Below are 15,943 nucleotides of genomic sequence, written 5' to 3'. Positions count from 1 at the left end.
TCATTTAAGAGTTGGCTAGCTTTTTAAAACAACTCCAATCCCAATTGTTGACGGCAAAAACCGGTTTCTGTCTCGAAATTCGGTTTATCATTTCAGCGACCAATGGCAAGGGTTTGCTCTTCAATACTGTTTTTCATCCTCAGTCACATCTTCATTCTCCTAATAGCCCAGGTCACTTCTCAGCCAGAATTCCTGAATAACTTTTGTGAGAACGACAGAGGAAATTACACCAGGAATAGTACTTATGAGGCCAACCTCAACCACCTCCTTTCAACTCTTCCCTCCCAAGATGGCAACGACTACGGCTTTTACAATCTCTCATATGGAAATTCCTCCGACAAAGTCTACACGATTGCGCTATGCAGGGGAGATGCGAAGCCCGATGCCTGCCGCAGTTGCCTCAACGACTCCACGCTCCTCCTCCCACAGAGATGCCGCGATCAGAAGGAGGCGGTCGGATGGTACGACAACTGCATGTTGCGCTACTCCAACCGATCCATGTTCGGCATCGTTGAAACTTCTCAAATATTCTACATGTGGAGTGTCCAAAATGTAACCGACGCGGACGGATTCTACGAAAAACTAAGAACATTGATAAACCAGCTGAAAAATCAAGCTGCAGCAGGTGATTCCCTTCGCAAATTCGCAACGGGAAATGATACCACTCCGGAGTTCAAAACCATATATGCGCTTGTCCAGTGCACGCCAGACTTGTCGAAGGAACAATGCAACAATTGCTTGGATAGCGTCTTTGGGTATATTCCGCAGTGCTGTGGTGGGAAGAAAGGGGGGAGAGTTATTGGCCCCAGTTGTAACGTTAGGTATGAGGATTACCTCTTCTATGATTCTACAGCCAACCCGCCCCCAACTTCCCCACCAACGGTATCTCCTCCTCCGCCAACATCGACTAACACCACCCCAACACAAGGTATACGTGTTGTATATGTGTTTTCTGTCTTTGAATTATTGGAACTTAGAACCTCAACTCTGAAAGTTAACATGGAAAATGGCTTTGTTTAGTACTTTTTTAAGTTGGCCTTACTTTTCATGCCAATTATTGCGTGGAGTATGACACACTTGTCTATTTCTTTACATTCTATAAATTTTACCAGCAAAACTGTAAGATTTGTCAAAATTTATCCCCTAAAAATAATTTGATAGGAGCAGAGTTTTTGGTTTTGCAGGAAACGAGAGTAACACGTCTAGAACCGTCATTATTGTTGCTGTTTCAACTAGTGCTCTGTTTTTGGTGGTGCTAATTATCTCCGTCTGCGTGTTTTTTGGAATAAAGATGGCCAAGAAAAAGGAGGAAAGTAAGTTAACATTATCTAATTCAGTTCTTTTTGAGAAATATATACATTTTGAAATGTCCATTTTTTTATCAGTGTCACAATGAGTGTTATAACACTAATTGTAACACTAATAACAGATACGTACAAATGGATATATTTTTTCTTTGATTCATCAGCAACAAATTATAAGAGCAAAAAGATCAACAGAAACATAAAAGACACAAGAAATTAATATCGCAATTCGGTGCACACACCTACATTTACGGGACCATGTCCAAACAGTGAACAATCCACTATGATAAAGAGATTACAAACAGCAATCGGTCTTACATACTCAAAGACTCCCTCCTTGATGTAATCACCGCGCTGGAGAATCCTCTTAGTGACTTTGTTCAGCGAGCACCACTCGTCTTTGAAAACTTTCTCCCGAAAGCAATACCTTATTTTCCCGAAGAATCACCTTTTACTTTTTTCACTCAAAGAGCATCTAAGCAGCCTTTTGCTGCATAATATTTCATTCAAAAAGCTCTACCACGTTCATGGCTGCAAACCAAATATATACACCCTAAATTGGTCTATAGTCCAATCTATTTCTTGTACCAAAATCGCCCTAGATAAAGCAACTTCTCCTCTAAGAATTCTTCCCATACATAGAGCTCATCAATTAGCCACCAAAAGTCAACCAAATCAGCTCCATAAACTTATTTCCTTTTATTGAGGAAATCATCCCAAATCCGATGCAAGTAGCCAAGAATAGAGTCTCCATAGTAGTCCATAATCTTATTGATTTTGTTTTTAAATGTACAACCATTTGCCAACAAATTAGCCAACTAATAGTCCTAAAAATCTCCCACTTTGACATTTTTTTGTCAAAACTAACATATTGTTCCTATTAACAATAAAAAATCAAAAACTAGAAAAAAAAAAATACAAAAACAACACCTTTCTCTCCCTTTTTGACAAAAATAAGCCAAAATCTATAACATAAAGTTTACAAAATAAAGAATAAAAAATTCACACCGTTGACCCTTCTATAGTAGCTAATGTCTCAGATCATGTTGTAACCCTTGTTAGAACACTCGAAATAACACTTCGCACTAGATATCATCTTTCAAGGTCATTGATCTCTGCAAATCACTCCCTCTGAATCCTCTACGAGTGTTACTCCCCCTATAATATTCTCCCATGCATATTTTTCAAAAGCTTGGGAGACCATTACCACAATACCTAGAGTTAGTAGTACACGCTTTAAAAGAATTATAAGCCTCATGATACCTTAAATCAGATTTCCTTACCCACATGTCTAGAAAATTTGATTTGCACATCAACCTTCATTTTAGGTGTCCTTCTTGCGAAATTTGGTGGATTAGGAAGGATATCTCTCTTCAAAGCATTCAAATACTTGTAGCATCTTGGTCTTATATGGCCAGCTAAACCTCAATAATGACATATGGGGACAAATCTTTTACGTCGAGGGGGTGAGATAATAACTTTTTTACAGAGGGTAGTCCGAGGTTCAGGAGCCGGTGTCTCCTTCACAAACACTATCTTGGACATTGAACTTTCACCAGTGTATCCAAGGCCTTGACAATCACCATTTGATCTTCCCAATGAAAGAATATGTTCTAGTTTATTTGTACCAGAATTCATCATTTTTAAATTTTTTTGAGTGCTCTCCAGTTCAGCCCTTGTTTTCTTCAAATTCTTTTCTCTCTTTGTAGTAAGGAATTCATAATTATCAGCAGCTCTCTTCAACACATCATTCTCTTTGACAAGCTCAATGACGCGCTCCCATAGAGACTTATATACTTCACACACTTTAACCCATTTGCTGAACATGGTCTTATAAGCTTCCTGTATAGCATCAACAATCAATTCCTCACCATCACTATTACTTTCAGAATCTGAAAACTCTCCTTCGTTTTTGCTGTTCACGGATTCTGTTTCAGCATTTGTTGTAACACTGTCTGCGACACTCTTTGTAACACTGTCTGCAGAAACACCTTGATCAGTATAAACATTAAAAGCAACGTGTTACTCACATGGTCTTCATCCTCCTGACTGCCTTCAGAGTCTTCATAGCTCCACTTCACATTCAGAGACTTCTTCTTCTTTAGAGTGTTGGCACACTCGGATTGAATGTGAACATAACCGTCGCATTCCCGGCATTGAATACCCCTTGTTTTTCTTGTTGAGCTTCTTCATCACCTTGTTAAAATTCTTCGATAATCGTGCTATGGACTTAGTTAAGTCTTTTTCATCATCGGACTCAACTTCTTCAACTTCGTCTTGAAAAGCAATGTTTTTCTCTTTCTCCTTCTTGTTTTCATTCAGGTTCATCTCGAAAGTATGCAAAGAGCCCATTAATTCGTCAAGCTTTTTTGACTGCACGTCTTTGGCCTCTTCAATAGCTATCACCTTGTAAGCAAACCTTTGAGGGAGTGATCTCAATGTCTTCCTCACCAGTTTTTCTTCAGGAATTTTCTCACCAAGTGCAAAAGCCTCATTAGCAATATCAAATAGCTTTGAATAGAAATCAGAAATTGTTTCATCTTTAAGCATGCGTAAGTTTTCAAACCTAGTAGTGAGAATTTGAAGCTTTTATAGTCTCACGGTTGCCGTGCCCTCATGCGCCGTCTATAGAATTTCTCAAGCCTCCTTGACCGACTCACATGTAGAAAATAACTTTGAATTGATTGGCATCCACCCTGTTGAAGATGGCATTAAGTGCTCTTGAATTGCTATTCGCCAATTGATCTTCTTCAGTAGACCATTTCTCTTCGGGTTTCATAACTTCTTCTCCAGCCTCATTTTTATTAAGTGGGTGCGTCCAACCAATCAACACAGCACGCCACGCTTTCTCATCAAGTGCTTTGATAAACGCCTTCATACGAGCTTTTCAATGAGAATAATTGCAACCATCAAGGAGAGGAGGGAATGAAACCAAACCACTTTCTTTCAGAAAATCGATCCCTGATACAACAGACCAACTCCTAAAATCTCACCAAGCAAATGGTTAGTAAACCGCTCTGATACCAATTGTTAAGTCCGTTTTTCGGTCGGCATCACAAAAGTGTTATAATACTAGTTGTAATACAGATGACAGATACGTGCAAATGGATATATTTTTTCTTTTATTCAACAACAGCAAATTATAAGAGTAGAAAGATCAACAGAAACATAAAAGACACAAGGAATTGATATCACTGTTCGGTGCGCACACCTACATCTGCGGGGTCACGCTCAGACAATGAATAATCCACTAAGATAAAGAGATTACAGGCACCAATCGGTCTTACACACTCAAAGACTCCCTCATTGATGTAGTCGCCACTGTGGGGAGAATCCTCTTAATGACTTTGTTAAGCGAGCATCACTCATCTTTGAAAACTTTCTCCCGAAAGCAATACGTTCTACTCCCGAAGAACCACATTTTGTTTTTTTTTTCAACTCAAAGAGCATCTAAGCAGCCTTTTGCTGCATAATATTTCATTCAAAAAGCTCTACCACGTTCATGGCTGCAAACCAAATATGTACACCCTAAATTAGTGTATAGTCACATCTATTTCTTCCACCAAAATCACCCTAAATAAAGCAACTTCTCCTCCAAGGATTTTTTCCATACATAGAGTCAATCAATTAGCCACCAAAAGTCAACCAAATCAGCTCCATAAATTTATTTTCTTTTATTGAGGAAATCATCCCAAATCATCATCCTAAATCCGATGCAAGTAACTAAGAATAGAGTCTCCATAGTAGTCCACAATCTTGCTGATTTTGTTTTTAAATTTACAACTTTTTACCAATAAATTTGCTAACTAATAGTCCTAACAATTTTGTTGTTACATCCTTCAACACAGAAAATGCTCCACATAATAATCTCCTCTGCTTCAAGACATAGCATTCCTCTGCAATGCTACTTTATTACTGTCACATCAAAATTTTATTTTAACTTAGTTGACTATTTGATTTATTTATGTTGTTCAAAAGAAAAATAACTTATTCATTTGATTTATTCTGTTCAAAAGAAAATTAACTTAATCATTTTATTCATGTTGTTCAAGCTCGTCCCTTGTACGAACCTGTAGAAGAAATTGAAAGTGCGGAATCCTTACAATACAATTTTGACACCATCAAAGTTGCAACGGATAATTTTTCAGAGGCAAATAAGCTTGGACAGGGAGGATTTGGCTCTGTTTACAGGGTAAGGCGATGAATGGACATTACACAATTAGTTCTTTATTTGAGTGGGTCACAAGTACTAAAACTTAATTTAAAAAAAAAAATACTATGACTTAGAATCCATCGTGTTAAATGGAACATATCCACTTTATGTGATGTACTTTAGGGAAGACTTTCTGATGGAGAAGAGATAGCTGTAAAAAGGTTGTCTAGGGGTTCAGGCCAAGGAGACCTGGAATTCAAGAATGAGGTCTTACTAGTTGCAAAGCTTCAACACCGCAATCTTGTTCGGCTCCTCGGTTTCTGCTTGGAAGGAAATGAAAGGCTTCTTGTATATGAGTTTGTTCCAAACGCAAGTCTTGATCACTTCATATTTGGTATGGTTGCATTTTTGTACTTTTTTCTCATACAGAATCATAGAAAATGTATCTATTATGCTTCAAATTTATTTCGAGTCTTGTAAAAAGTACTCTGCAACACATATAAATGCTTTGAAGTTTTAACTTAATGATACACTCGTATAATATGTAGATCCAAGCAAGCGTGCACATTTAAATTGGGAGAGGCGTTACAAAATTATAGGAGGCGTTTCTCGGGGACTCCTTTACCTTCATGAAGATTCACGTTTGAGAATTATCCACCGAGATCTTAAGGCTAGTAACATTTTGTTAGATGAAGAAATGAACCCTAAGATCTCAGATTTTGGAATGGCAAGATTATTCCTCGTTGATCAAACTCAAGGAAACACAAGTAGAATTGTGGGAACCTAGTAAGTACATGTCAAACTTGTCTAAATCTTAGTCTTTATTCATAATGTTGTGAGTTTTCTTGCAAACATTATTTGTTCCTTTTAATTAGTTCTTTGTATAAGACTTGCAAATCACTAAACCTTTCTTTGTTTGCAGCGGATATATGGCTCCAGAGTACGTAATGCATGGACAATTTTCAGTCAAGTCTGATATATTCAGTTTCGGTGTGTTACTCTTAGAAATAGTAAGCGGACAAAAAAATAATTGTTTCCGTCATGGAGAGCATGTAGAAGACCTTTTAAGCTATGTAAGTACAAAAACATTACAATATGCTGTATCATATAAACGGTCGAGACTATCAACACATCTTTAGTGGAATTATCGTAATAGTATTATTGTTGCTGATATTATATTTGCGCGTTTAAAATCACCGCAGGCATGGAGAAATTGGAGGGAGGGGACAGCCTTGAATGTTGCAGATCCCCTAATGAGACAAATTAGTTCGGGATCTGAAATAACGAGATGCATCCACATTGCACTGTTGTGTGTCCAAGTAAATGTAGCTGATAGACCAACGATGAATACAGTTGTTCTTATGCTAAACAGTAACTCTCTGTCCCTCCCAGTGCCCTCAGAACCAGCTTTCTTTATGCATAGCCGCATTGCATCAGATATGTCATTGGCTTCTGATCTCAATTCAAGGTCGGATCATTCGAAAAGCGAGTCTGGTAACCAAGCATCTGTAAATGAAGCTTCAATCACTGAATTCTACCCTCGCTAGTGTGAGGATAATTACTTGCTCATATGCCATGATTAATTAATGGTCATATCTAGATGCCCAGCAAATTTTCCCTCGTTTGATTTTTATTCTGTTCTTTGTCCCCACCACCAAATTGGACTGATGTTGCAGTTAGTATATATGAGCACCAATTTTTTTTATTGACCAATGCCTTAATGTTATTTCGATTTCTTTATAATTAGTCGTTGGTCGAAAGATATATAATTATATTGCTCTTATTTTTTCTAATTAATGTAATTTGGACTACTAATTACCATTAATTTCGTAACGTGTAAAGCTGAAAAACACCACTCAACCACATTTTGATAACACTAGTGAAACAAAACTTGTGCACTCACCATAGTTTCATTTGCTTAAATTTTTCTTCCCCGACATATGGAGCAAGTGTATCAAGTGCTAAAATTTGTTATTTCCATTTTTGCCCCTCAAACTTTACACTCATTCTCACTTTATCACATAAACTTCACTCTCATTGCCATTTTGCCCCTAATGAAAATACCCTCTCTGACGTGTCCTCACATGCAACAACTCCATGTATTTTTAACATATATAGCAGATGGGGTAAAATAGGACAAATCTTTAGTTTAAAGTAGATAAGGGATAAAGTGGAAATTGGCATAAAGTTTGAGAATGATCCATGGGGGAGTACCCTTATTGCAGAAAGGTCCACAACTCCACTTGGATATGAATCATATGATGTCATTTAAAGGTCCAATGTGGCGTTTCGCATCTGTTCCAATCTACCGTTTTATTTTTTATTTTTTATTTTTGTTTTTTGAGAGATCTTGTTGCTTAGGTTCCTCCTGATAAGATATACATTCGGTCGGGTGGATTTTAGAGTTGGACGCTGGAACAAGATGTAACAAAAGAAAGTAGCAAGAAACTAATCGATGACTAAGCTGGAACAAGGTGACAAAAGAAAGTACGAAGAAACTAATCGATGACTTAAAGTCGTAATTAATTTCTTTACTTTTGACTTTTCCAATTATTTTTTTGTCTATTTTGCTGCATAATTAAGGCATGTTTACTTTTCATTAAAGAAAATGAAAAGTAATGAGTGATTTCTTTTTCGTCTAATATGTTTTTATTTATAAAATTAATAATAAAAATTTAATGGGTCTCATACTATATATAGGAAATGGAGAAAAAAAATATTAATTCTTATACTCATTTAGTATTAATTTTTTATCAAAGAGAATAAATGTCAAATTTATTTATCTATTCTTAATAAATTATTATAATTTAATATTTATTTAATTATATAAAAGAATACTTTAGTGATTATATCCATAACATTATTATTCTTAATTTTAATAAACGTAGAAAATAGAATGAAGTTGTTTCTCATTATACTATCTAATAATTAAATAAATATAAAAAAAATAAATGATCATTAATCATATTACTTTATTTTTTTTTAATCTTATTACTTTTTTATTACATTCTTTTACAGTTTAATAAACACGCCGTTAATTGAAACGTGTAGCCAGTAATTTCCACATGTCCTCACAAACTTACTGTAAAATTTGGCTTGCTCTGAACAAAGTACTTAGCCAAAATCAAACTCATCATCAATATATAATTTGCGAACTCATCTTCCAGAATCAATGGCAATGATACTTCCTTCAAGACCATTTTACACCCTTTGCCCCATCTTCCTTCTCCTCATCCGAGCCACCACTCAGCCTGATTTCCAATTCTATTTTTGTGCAAAGGATGGAGGCAACGTTACTGATGCCTACCGTGCTTACCTCGATAATCTCCTGTCGTCCCTTGTCATAAAAGAAGATAATGGCTTCGGCTTTTATAATCTCTCTTACGGCAACGCTCCCGATAAAGTTTATACTTTGGGGCTATGCAGAGAAGATGTCGATTCCGAAGTTTGCCGTACTTGCCTCAACGACTGTTCATACCTTCTGAGACAGCGTTGCAGCAATAAGGAAGAGGCAGTTGGATGGTACGATAACTGTACGCTACGCTACTCCAACCGCTCCATGTTCGGCATCATGGAAACTTCACGAACATACGAAATGTTTAACTCCCAAAATCTAACTTGTAGTATATCAATTACTCTACCTAAAAAAATTACATATTAAAAGCATGGTATTAGAACTTGATTACAATCCCCTTTAAAGAAATGCGACTTATTTGGTATTTTTCATTCCATCTCCCCAATTTTTACACCAATCTGCTGAGGAATTTCAAAGTTCGGAATCCTTGCGTTTCAGTTTTGAGATCATTAGAGGTGGGAGAGATAACTTTCCTGAGGCAAATAAACTTGGACAGGGTGGATTTGGTTCTGTTTACAGGGTACAGATACAACTAAAAGCTCAGTTCCTTGCTTGCTTCAGATCGTCTGAGTGCAATTTCTTTCCTCATCTTTGTAAATATTTTTGTGAAATATTTCAGGGAAAGCTTTCCAGTGGACAAGAGATAGCTGTTAAAAGGTTGTCTAGGGACTCAAGACAAGGAGAACTTGAATTCAAGAATGAGGTTATTACTAGTTGCCAAGCTTCAACACCGTAATCTCGTTAGGCTCCTCAGTTTCTGTTTAGAAGGAAATGAGAGGGTTCTTCTATATGAGTTTGTTCCAAACGCAAGTCTCGATCACTTTATCTTTGGTATGGCTGCATTCCTCTGCTATTGTTCTATCAGAGAATCATACACACACACACACACACACATATTTATATACATGAATACACTATGCTTCAACTTTTATATATTCAAAGAGTACTGTGGGACTTATACATGCTATTGTGTGTGTGTGTGTTCTTTTTTTTTTTTTTTTTTTTTTTTTTTTAAATTTACTGAACTCATGTTATAGATCCTAGCAAGCGCGTAAATTTGAGCTGGGATGGACGTTTCAAAATTATACAAGGTGTTGCTCGAGGACTCCTTTACCTGCATGAAGATTCTCGACTAAGAATTGTCCGTCGAGATCTCAAAGCTAGTAACATTTTGGTAGATTCAGAAATACACCCTGGGAATTCAGATTTTGGATTGGCAAGGATGTTTGTTGTTAACCAAACTCAAGGCAGTACCAACCGTATTGTGAGAACCTAGTGAGTACATATCAAATTAAGCTAAGCCTCTTTTCATAAGGATTACTGATTAACTGTCTTTGGAAAAATGTTTTTATTTAAAAGATTTTGACTGAGTAATAGGCAATATATATGAAAAATGTTTTTTTTTTTAAGATTTTCACTGAGTAATAAGCAATATAAGTGTATCCTCTTAGTTTCCATTTGAGACACTAATTAGCTCCATATAATTAATTAAATGTTAGTTATTAAATCTTTCTTTGCAGTGGATATATGGCCCCGGAGTACGTTTTATATGGGCAATTTTCAGATGTATTTAGTTTTAGTGTTACTTTTTGAAATATTAAGCGGTCAGAAAAATAGTCGTTTTTGCCATGACGAGCAAGTGGAGGATCTCTTAAGCTATGTAAATGCAAAACCACACTATGCCCTGGCCTAAATTATGAGAAGCAATTGATGAATAAATAATCATATCTCTAACCTTACAAGCACATGCGTTGAACGTCATTGCAGGTATTGGCCAAATTGGAGGGAGGGAACAGCTTTGAATGTTGTAGATCCTCGAATGAGACTTGGTTCAGGATCTGAAATAATGAGATGCATCCACATTGCTTTCTTATGCGTCCAAGAAAATGTGGCCAAGAGACCAACCATGAATACAGTTGTTCTCATGCTAAATAGCGACACGCTCTCCTTGTTGGATCTATATATCCTTGTTCCACATTCTAAGAGTCATCACACCAAATTACTAAGAAAATAAGTTAGAACAAATATCTGTCTCCATTAGTGCAACCTTAATCTCCAGTAGAATTATCTAAGACAACGAGCACGACGGTTATTGCCTTCCTCAGTCAAATCTCCAGATTCTTAAATGGGGTGTTTTCTCTCTAGATGGGGAAGAAGGAAAACGACCGAATAATTTGACATATAGGAGACTATAACCTAAGTTTCTTTATATATTGCCCCATTAGGCTCCCATTAAACCTAATTGGGTCAATATGGGTATCCACCCATTCAACCTATACCCTGTTAGGAAACTATTTGGGTTTTCTATAATTAAATCACTTAATTAGCTCAATTAATTAAATAGCTTAATATAATTATTATAAATATGTGGCCCATAATTATTATTAGGAAATATAATTTTCTAACACTCCTCTCTCTCCCGGCGCCCTCAGAACCAGCTTTCTTGCATAGCTACGGCGGATCAGATATGCCATTAACGTATTCAATGGTGAATAAATCAGATAATTGTAGAAGTGAGTGTGCCCAAGTATCTGTAAATCAAACTTCAATCACTGAACTTTACCCTCGGTAGTGTGTGACAAGAACTTCACATTTAACATGGTCAATTGTGTATATAATAATAACTGCCCATTTCCCCTCTGTATTTTCTTGTATTTTTTTCCTGCATGAGGGCCAATTTTCCTTTCTCGGTCAATGCATTTGTGGCTTGATGAAATTATGATGAATTAATGCATCTAAATTATGAAGGAAAGAAAACAAAAATCTTCGTTTTCAACCAAATTGGATGCCGCTATACTTTTTGATTGGTTATTTCTATATTTACCAGAAGATAACTGGTGATAAGTTATATATATTATAGTTACATTTATAGGAGTGTTTTGTTGGTTACTGCGTAAAAATTGCAAACGATCGACTTGACACGACTATAGTCAGCGGACAACTTTTTGCATCTGGTATGCACAATATTAATTAAGAAGAGCATTATGTAGAAGTCAGTGTTAAATTAATAAAAATAATAAAGATACGCATACGCAAATTCTTCGTGTCATATACTTTTTTAGAGGCCCCACTCACAACTGCTTTATCGCAGTTGACAAAGTAAATGCAGAAACTTCTACGTTTCACATTGGAACAAGTCAATGCCGTGCACCATATAGAAAAATTATCACTATGCCCGGTTCTCTGTCTCTCTCTTTTTATTTTTTGAAAATATTCATGGTATGACATAGATTTTTACTTCATCGCTAGAAACTATTCTTTTAACCGTAATTAGAGTAGTTTTTTAACCATTAAATTTGTAAATGTTCACATGAAAAATTTGCTGAGTGCGATACATTACGATTCCGTATGGACAATTAAAAACCTAACCTAACGACTAAAACACAATTCCCACTACTTAAGTAAAATAGCATTCTTCACTATAAAATAACCCTTATTTTTTTTGTAGAAAAGGCAATGTCCTCTAGTACAAAAAAGGAAAACGAGAACATTTAAAAATGATCGTCAAGAGAGTTAAGTATGTCCCATTTATTTTACTGATTCGAGTTTAGAATTCTAGTTTTGTTATAGTAAAAAGTTCTCAAAAACAATTATATCTAACTTTTTTACTACAGTAAAAAGTTATCACATAAAGTCACATCTCAACTCAAATTAAAAACTCGAATCAACGAACTAAATGGGCCCGTAGTTAACAACGTTGACATTGTGTGTATATCATATTTAACAACAGATTTAAAACGATACTAACTGTGAGTGTACATAGATCTCAGAGATGACGCTTTGGCAGCATATGAGATGACAGTAGATACCATTATCTAATTGTCAAATTTTAAAATAACTTTCCGTAAAATTGTTCGATAATGATTATGATTTTATGAAGATTCTTACAAAAATGGTCGTAAAAAAAAAAAAAAAAAAAAAATTTGACATCCCAAATGTATATATAAAATTTTAGTTTTTTCATGAATGTCTTGTATACGGTAGAGATGTCAATTGGGATATGCCGTTATCGAGCAAGACAGAGTGACACGGAAAGTTTTGGACCGAACACAGTATGACACTAAATTATTATGGGCTGAGCAACATGAGGTGGTGGGTCGTACCAGACTTATAATTTTAAATACGTATGTCTGACTTGACACAACTTGATAACAAGCATGAATATAGCTTTTTTCAATTTTTATATAATATTTATGTTATTGTTACATGTTTTTCAATAATTAAAAAATTATGTATTGCCCTTAAAAAAATTAAATGACATACATAAGGTTTCTTCATTTTCACATTGGCAACAATCAACAAAATTAAATGTGTGCATTATAAACTCATACCTTATTAATATAATATTCCGTTGCTTATACTAAGTACATTTGACAATTGATATATTCAAATCTCAACTCAACGGATCTTTTTTTTTTTATATATTGCTTGCTTATATGTGATTCTTATAATTATCTTATGTATTTACAATCCCATCTACAGTTTTACATACAGCATTATATATGTTTACTCTTTAGAAAAAGAAAAAAAGAAAGAAAACTCTTCAAAACTCTCTTTAAATAGACAACAGCTGAATGCCCTAATTGGCTGGTCTAAATGTCCATTGTGTCAAGCACGAGCATGATAGGGCATGAGTATGAATGTGTTTGGGTTCATGGCCTTAGTTGTATCTGTGATTTTAAATATTAGACTGGTATGAGTACAACACAAAATTTTAGTAGGCTAAGCTGAATACGACACGAAACACACACTGTTCTAGTCGATTGTGAGCCGGGCCGGCATGGCACGACACTATTAACATCTCTAATATATGGGGCGGGCATTAATTTTGGTTTTACATCCCAAATATTTTTGGCAGGAAATTTAATAAATCAAAATAGAGTTGTAAGTTTTAGAACTCTAAAAATTATGGGGTTGCAAAATTTAGAACCTTTAAACAAAATCAAAATAGTGTTATAAATTTTAAAACTCTACAAAATTATGAGGTTGCAAGATTTAGAACCTCTAAAAAAAGGATATGATCGTTATAATGCAGCATAAAAAATATATATATATATATATATGCGTGTGTATAGATATGTATATATGTGATGAATTTAACTATGATGATGCAGTTCAAAATATTATTACAATTTTAAGTCTGACTTACAAAGTGCAGCCCGAAACAAAAAATTGGTAATCACTTACGGACAGGTGTCTCCGTTTCCTGCAAAAAAAAAAAAAAAAAGTAAAAAGTAAAAAGAAATTTTAATCAAAAGACTGAAACAAAAATTGACCGATGATAAAATGCTGAAAAGCAGTTACTTTTTTTGCTTGAAATTAGAGGATGGCTCTGTATGTAAATCAAAGACAGCATTGACGATCTGATATATATGTGAGAGAAAAGAATGGAGAGACACTGACATACTCTTTCTCCAACGTCGGCAATAGACTACCAAAAAAAAAAAAAAACAAAAGCAAGTACTTTTTTTAGAAGCCAAATAAACAATTGGGCTGATGGCTCTACACGTAAATTGAGGGATGATAGCAATTGATGTTGCAGACCAAAGTATAGAAGCCAAGACTTTCTTCTTCATTTACATACACACGCATATATATATATATATATAAGTATCTTTGGTGACCTTTTTGAAATCCAATCATAACCAAAAAATACGTGTATCATATATCTGTTACGATGCGATTATTTTCAAAAAAATTGCAAAAAAAAAAATCTATTGAGGAATTAGATATAAAATCTGGGTGCAGTCACAATTTTTAAAATCTAGGTGCAGTCATAATTTTTTAAATTCAAATTAAATTTCATATTGGAATTACCTAAACTTCTCAAGTCAAAATTCTAAAATCGTTTTAATTCCTCATACGGTCATATACTGAGAAATTATTCAAATCCAAATTTGAAATAGGAATTATCCAAATTCAAATCTTAAATCAAGTTTTAAAAGGGCCTTTTAATTCCTAACACGGTCATATACCGATGAATTTTCTAAATTTCAAATCTTAAGTCAAATTTTTAAAGTTCTTTTAATTCCTAACACGGTCATATACTGAGGAATTTTCTAAATTTCAAATCTTAAGTCAAATTTTTAAAGTTTTTTTAATTCCTAACACGGTCATACACTAGGAATTATCCAAATATCAAGTCAAATTTTCAAAATTCTTTTAATTCCTAACATGGTCATGCACTAGGAATTATTCAAATTTCAAAACTAAAGTCAAATTTTCAAACTTCTTTTAATTCCTCATATGGTCATACACCTAGGAATTATCCAAATACAAATTCCAAATTATCCAAACACAAATCTCAATTCCAAATTTGAACTACAAGTAGCTTGATCCCTTAACGGGGTATGTAGGCAACTCGAAAGAAATTATTGAGTTCAGCCACAATTTTAAATCAACCTAAATTTCCCAAATTCATAAGAAAATAGAATTTACTGTTTTAATTGGAATCAAAAGGTTTTCCCTTGTACGTACCAAGGGATTGTAATTAAGATGTTATTTTTATAATCTTGAATGGGTTGAACTAGAAAAATAATAAATTCCTATACTAATTAAATCCTAGTATAGGTGAAATTATGTTGTGTGTGAAATATTATTTTAATATTAATAAATATTTTTACTCAACACATTATAAACTCATACCTTATTAATATAATGTTTTGTTGCTTATCCTAAGGAGTTGTTTAGTTTGTTGATTTGAGTTTTTAATTCGAGTTGAGATGTGTGACGACCCTCCTGTGAGGCCGCCACTGTAACTTAAACTTTAACTTGTACTTACTGGGGTTTCTTAAAATTTGCGGAACATTTTTTTTTTTTAATATAAGAAAGAATACTTTCATAATTTGTAACAATAATTTCAAATAAGTGAATCACTAAATTTCTTAAAGCTTTTCTTAATTTCAGTTAAGATAAAACGTTCTAAAAATATCTTTCAAACAGAGCAGCATTTGAACTCCTATTTCAAATACTCTTTAAAAGCCTTTCTAAAACTAGCCAATTCAATCAGGCCATTTAATTTTGACTTTAAAACGGATTTCGTGAGAAATCTTAAATTCAAGTACATCTTAAAGCCCTTTTAAAATCAATCGTTTAAATCGTCATGTTTAAAATTTGTTTATTTGTTGCATG

The 15,943-nt window shown here is 34.5% G+C and overlaps 1 protein-coding gene and 1 pseudogene across 1 annotated transcript; both read left to right on the top strand.

The window, feature by feature from the left end:
• LOC21389744 (putative receptor-like protein kinase At4g00960) lies at positions 1-7,166 on the top strand. The gene is made up of 7 exons (XM_024161185.1): positions 1-928; positions 1,185-1,313; positions 5,357-5,496; positions 5,641-5,851; positions 6,006-6,243; positions 6,380-6,530; positions 6,660-7,166. Exons 1-7 carry the CDS (start codon positions 103-105, stop codon positions 7,002-7,004), a joined length of 2,040 nt encoding a protein of 679 aa, XP_024016953.1. The 5' UTR covers positions 1-102; the 3' UTR covers positions 7,005-7,166.
• A 1,463-nt stretch (positions 7,167-8,629) lies between these two features.
• LOC21389743 lies at positions 8,630-11,480 on the top strand (annotated as a pseudogene).
• The last annotated feature ends 4,463 nt before the right edge of the window (positions 11,481-15,943 follow it).

Source organism: Morus notabilis, unplaced genomic scaffold (genome assembly GCF_000414095.1).
Source record: "Morus notabilis unplaced genomic scaffold, ASM41409v2 Scaffold346, whole genome shotgun sequence".
NCBI classification, from domain to species: domain Eukaryota; kingdom Viridiplantae; phylum Streptophyta; class Magnoliopsida; order Rosales; family Moraceae; genus Morus; species Morus notabilis.
This window is presented reverse-complemented; position numbering and strand designations above follow the sequence as displayed.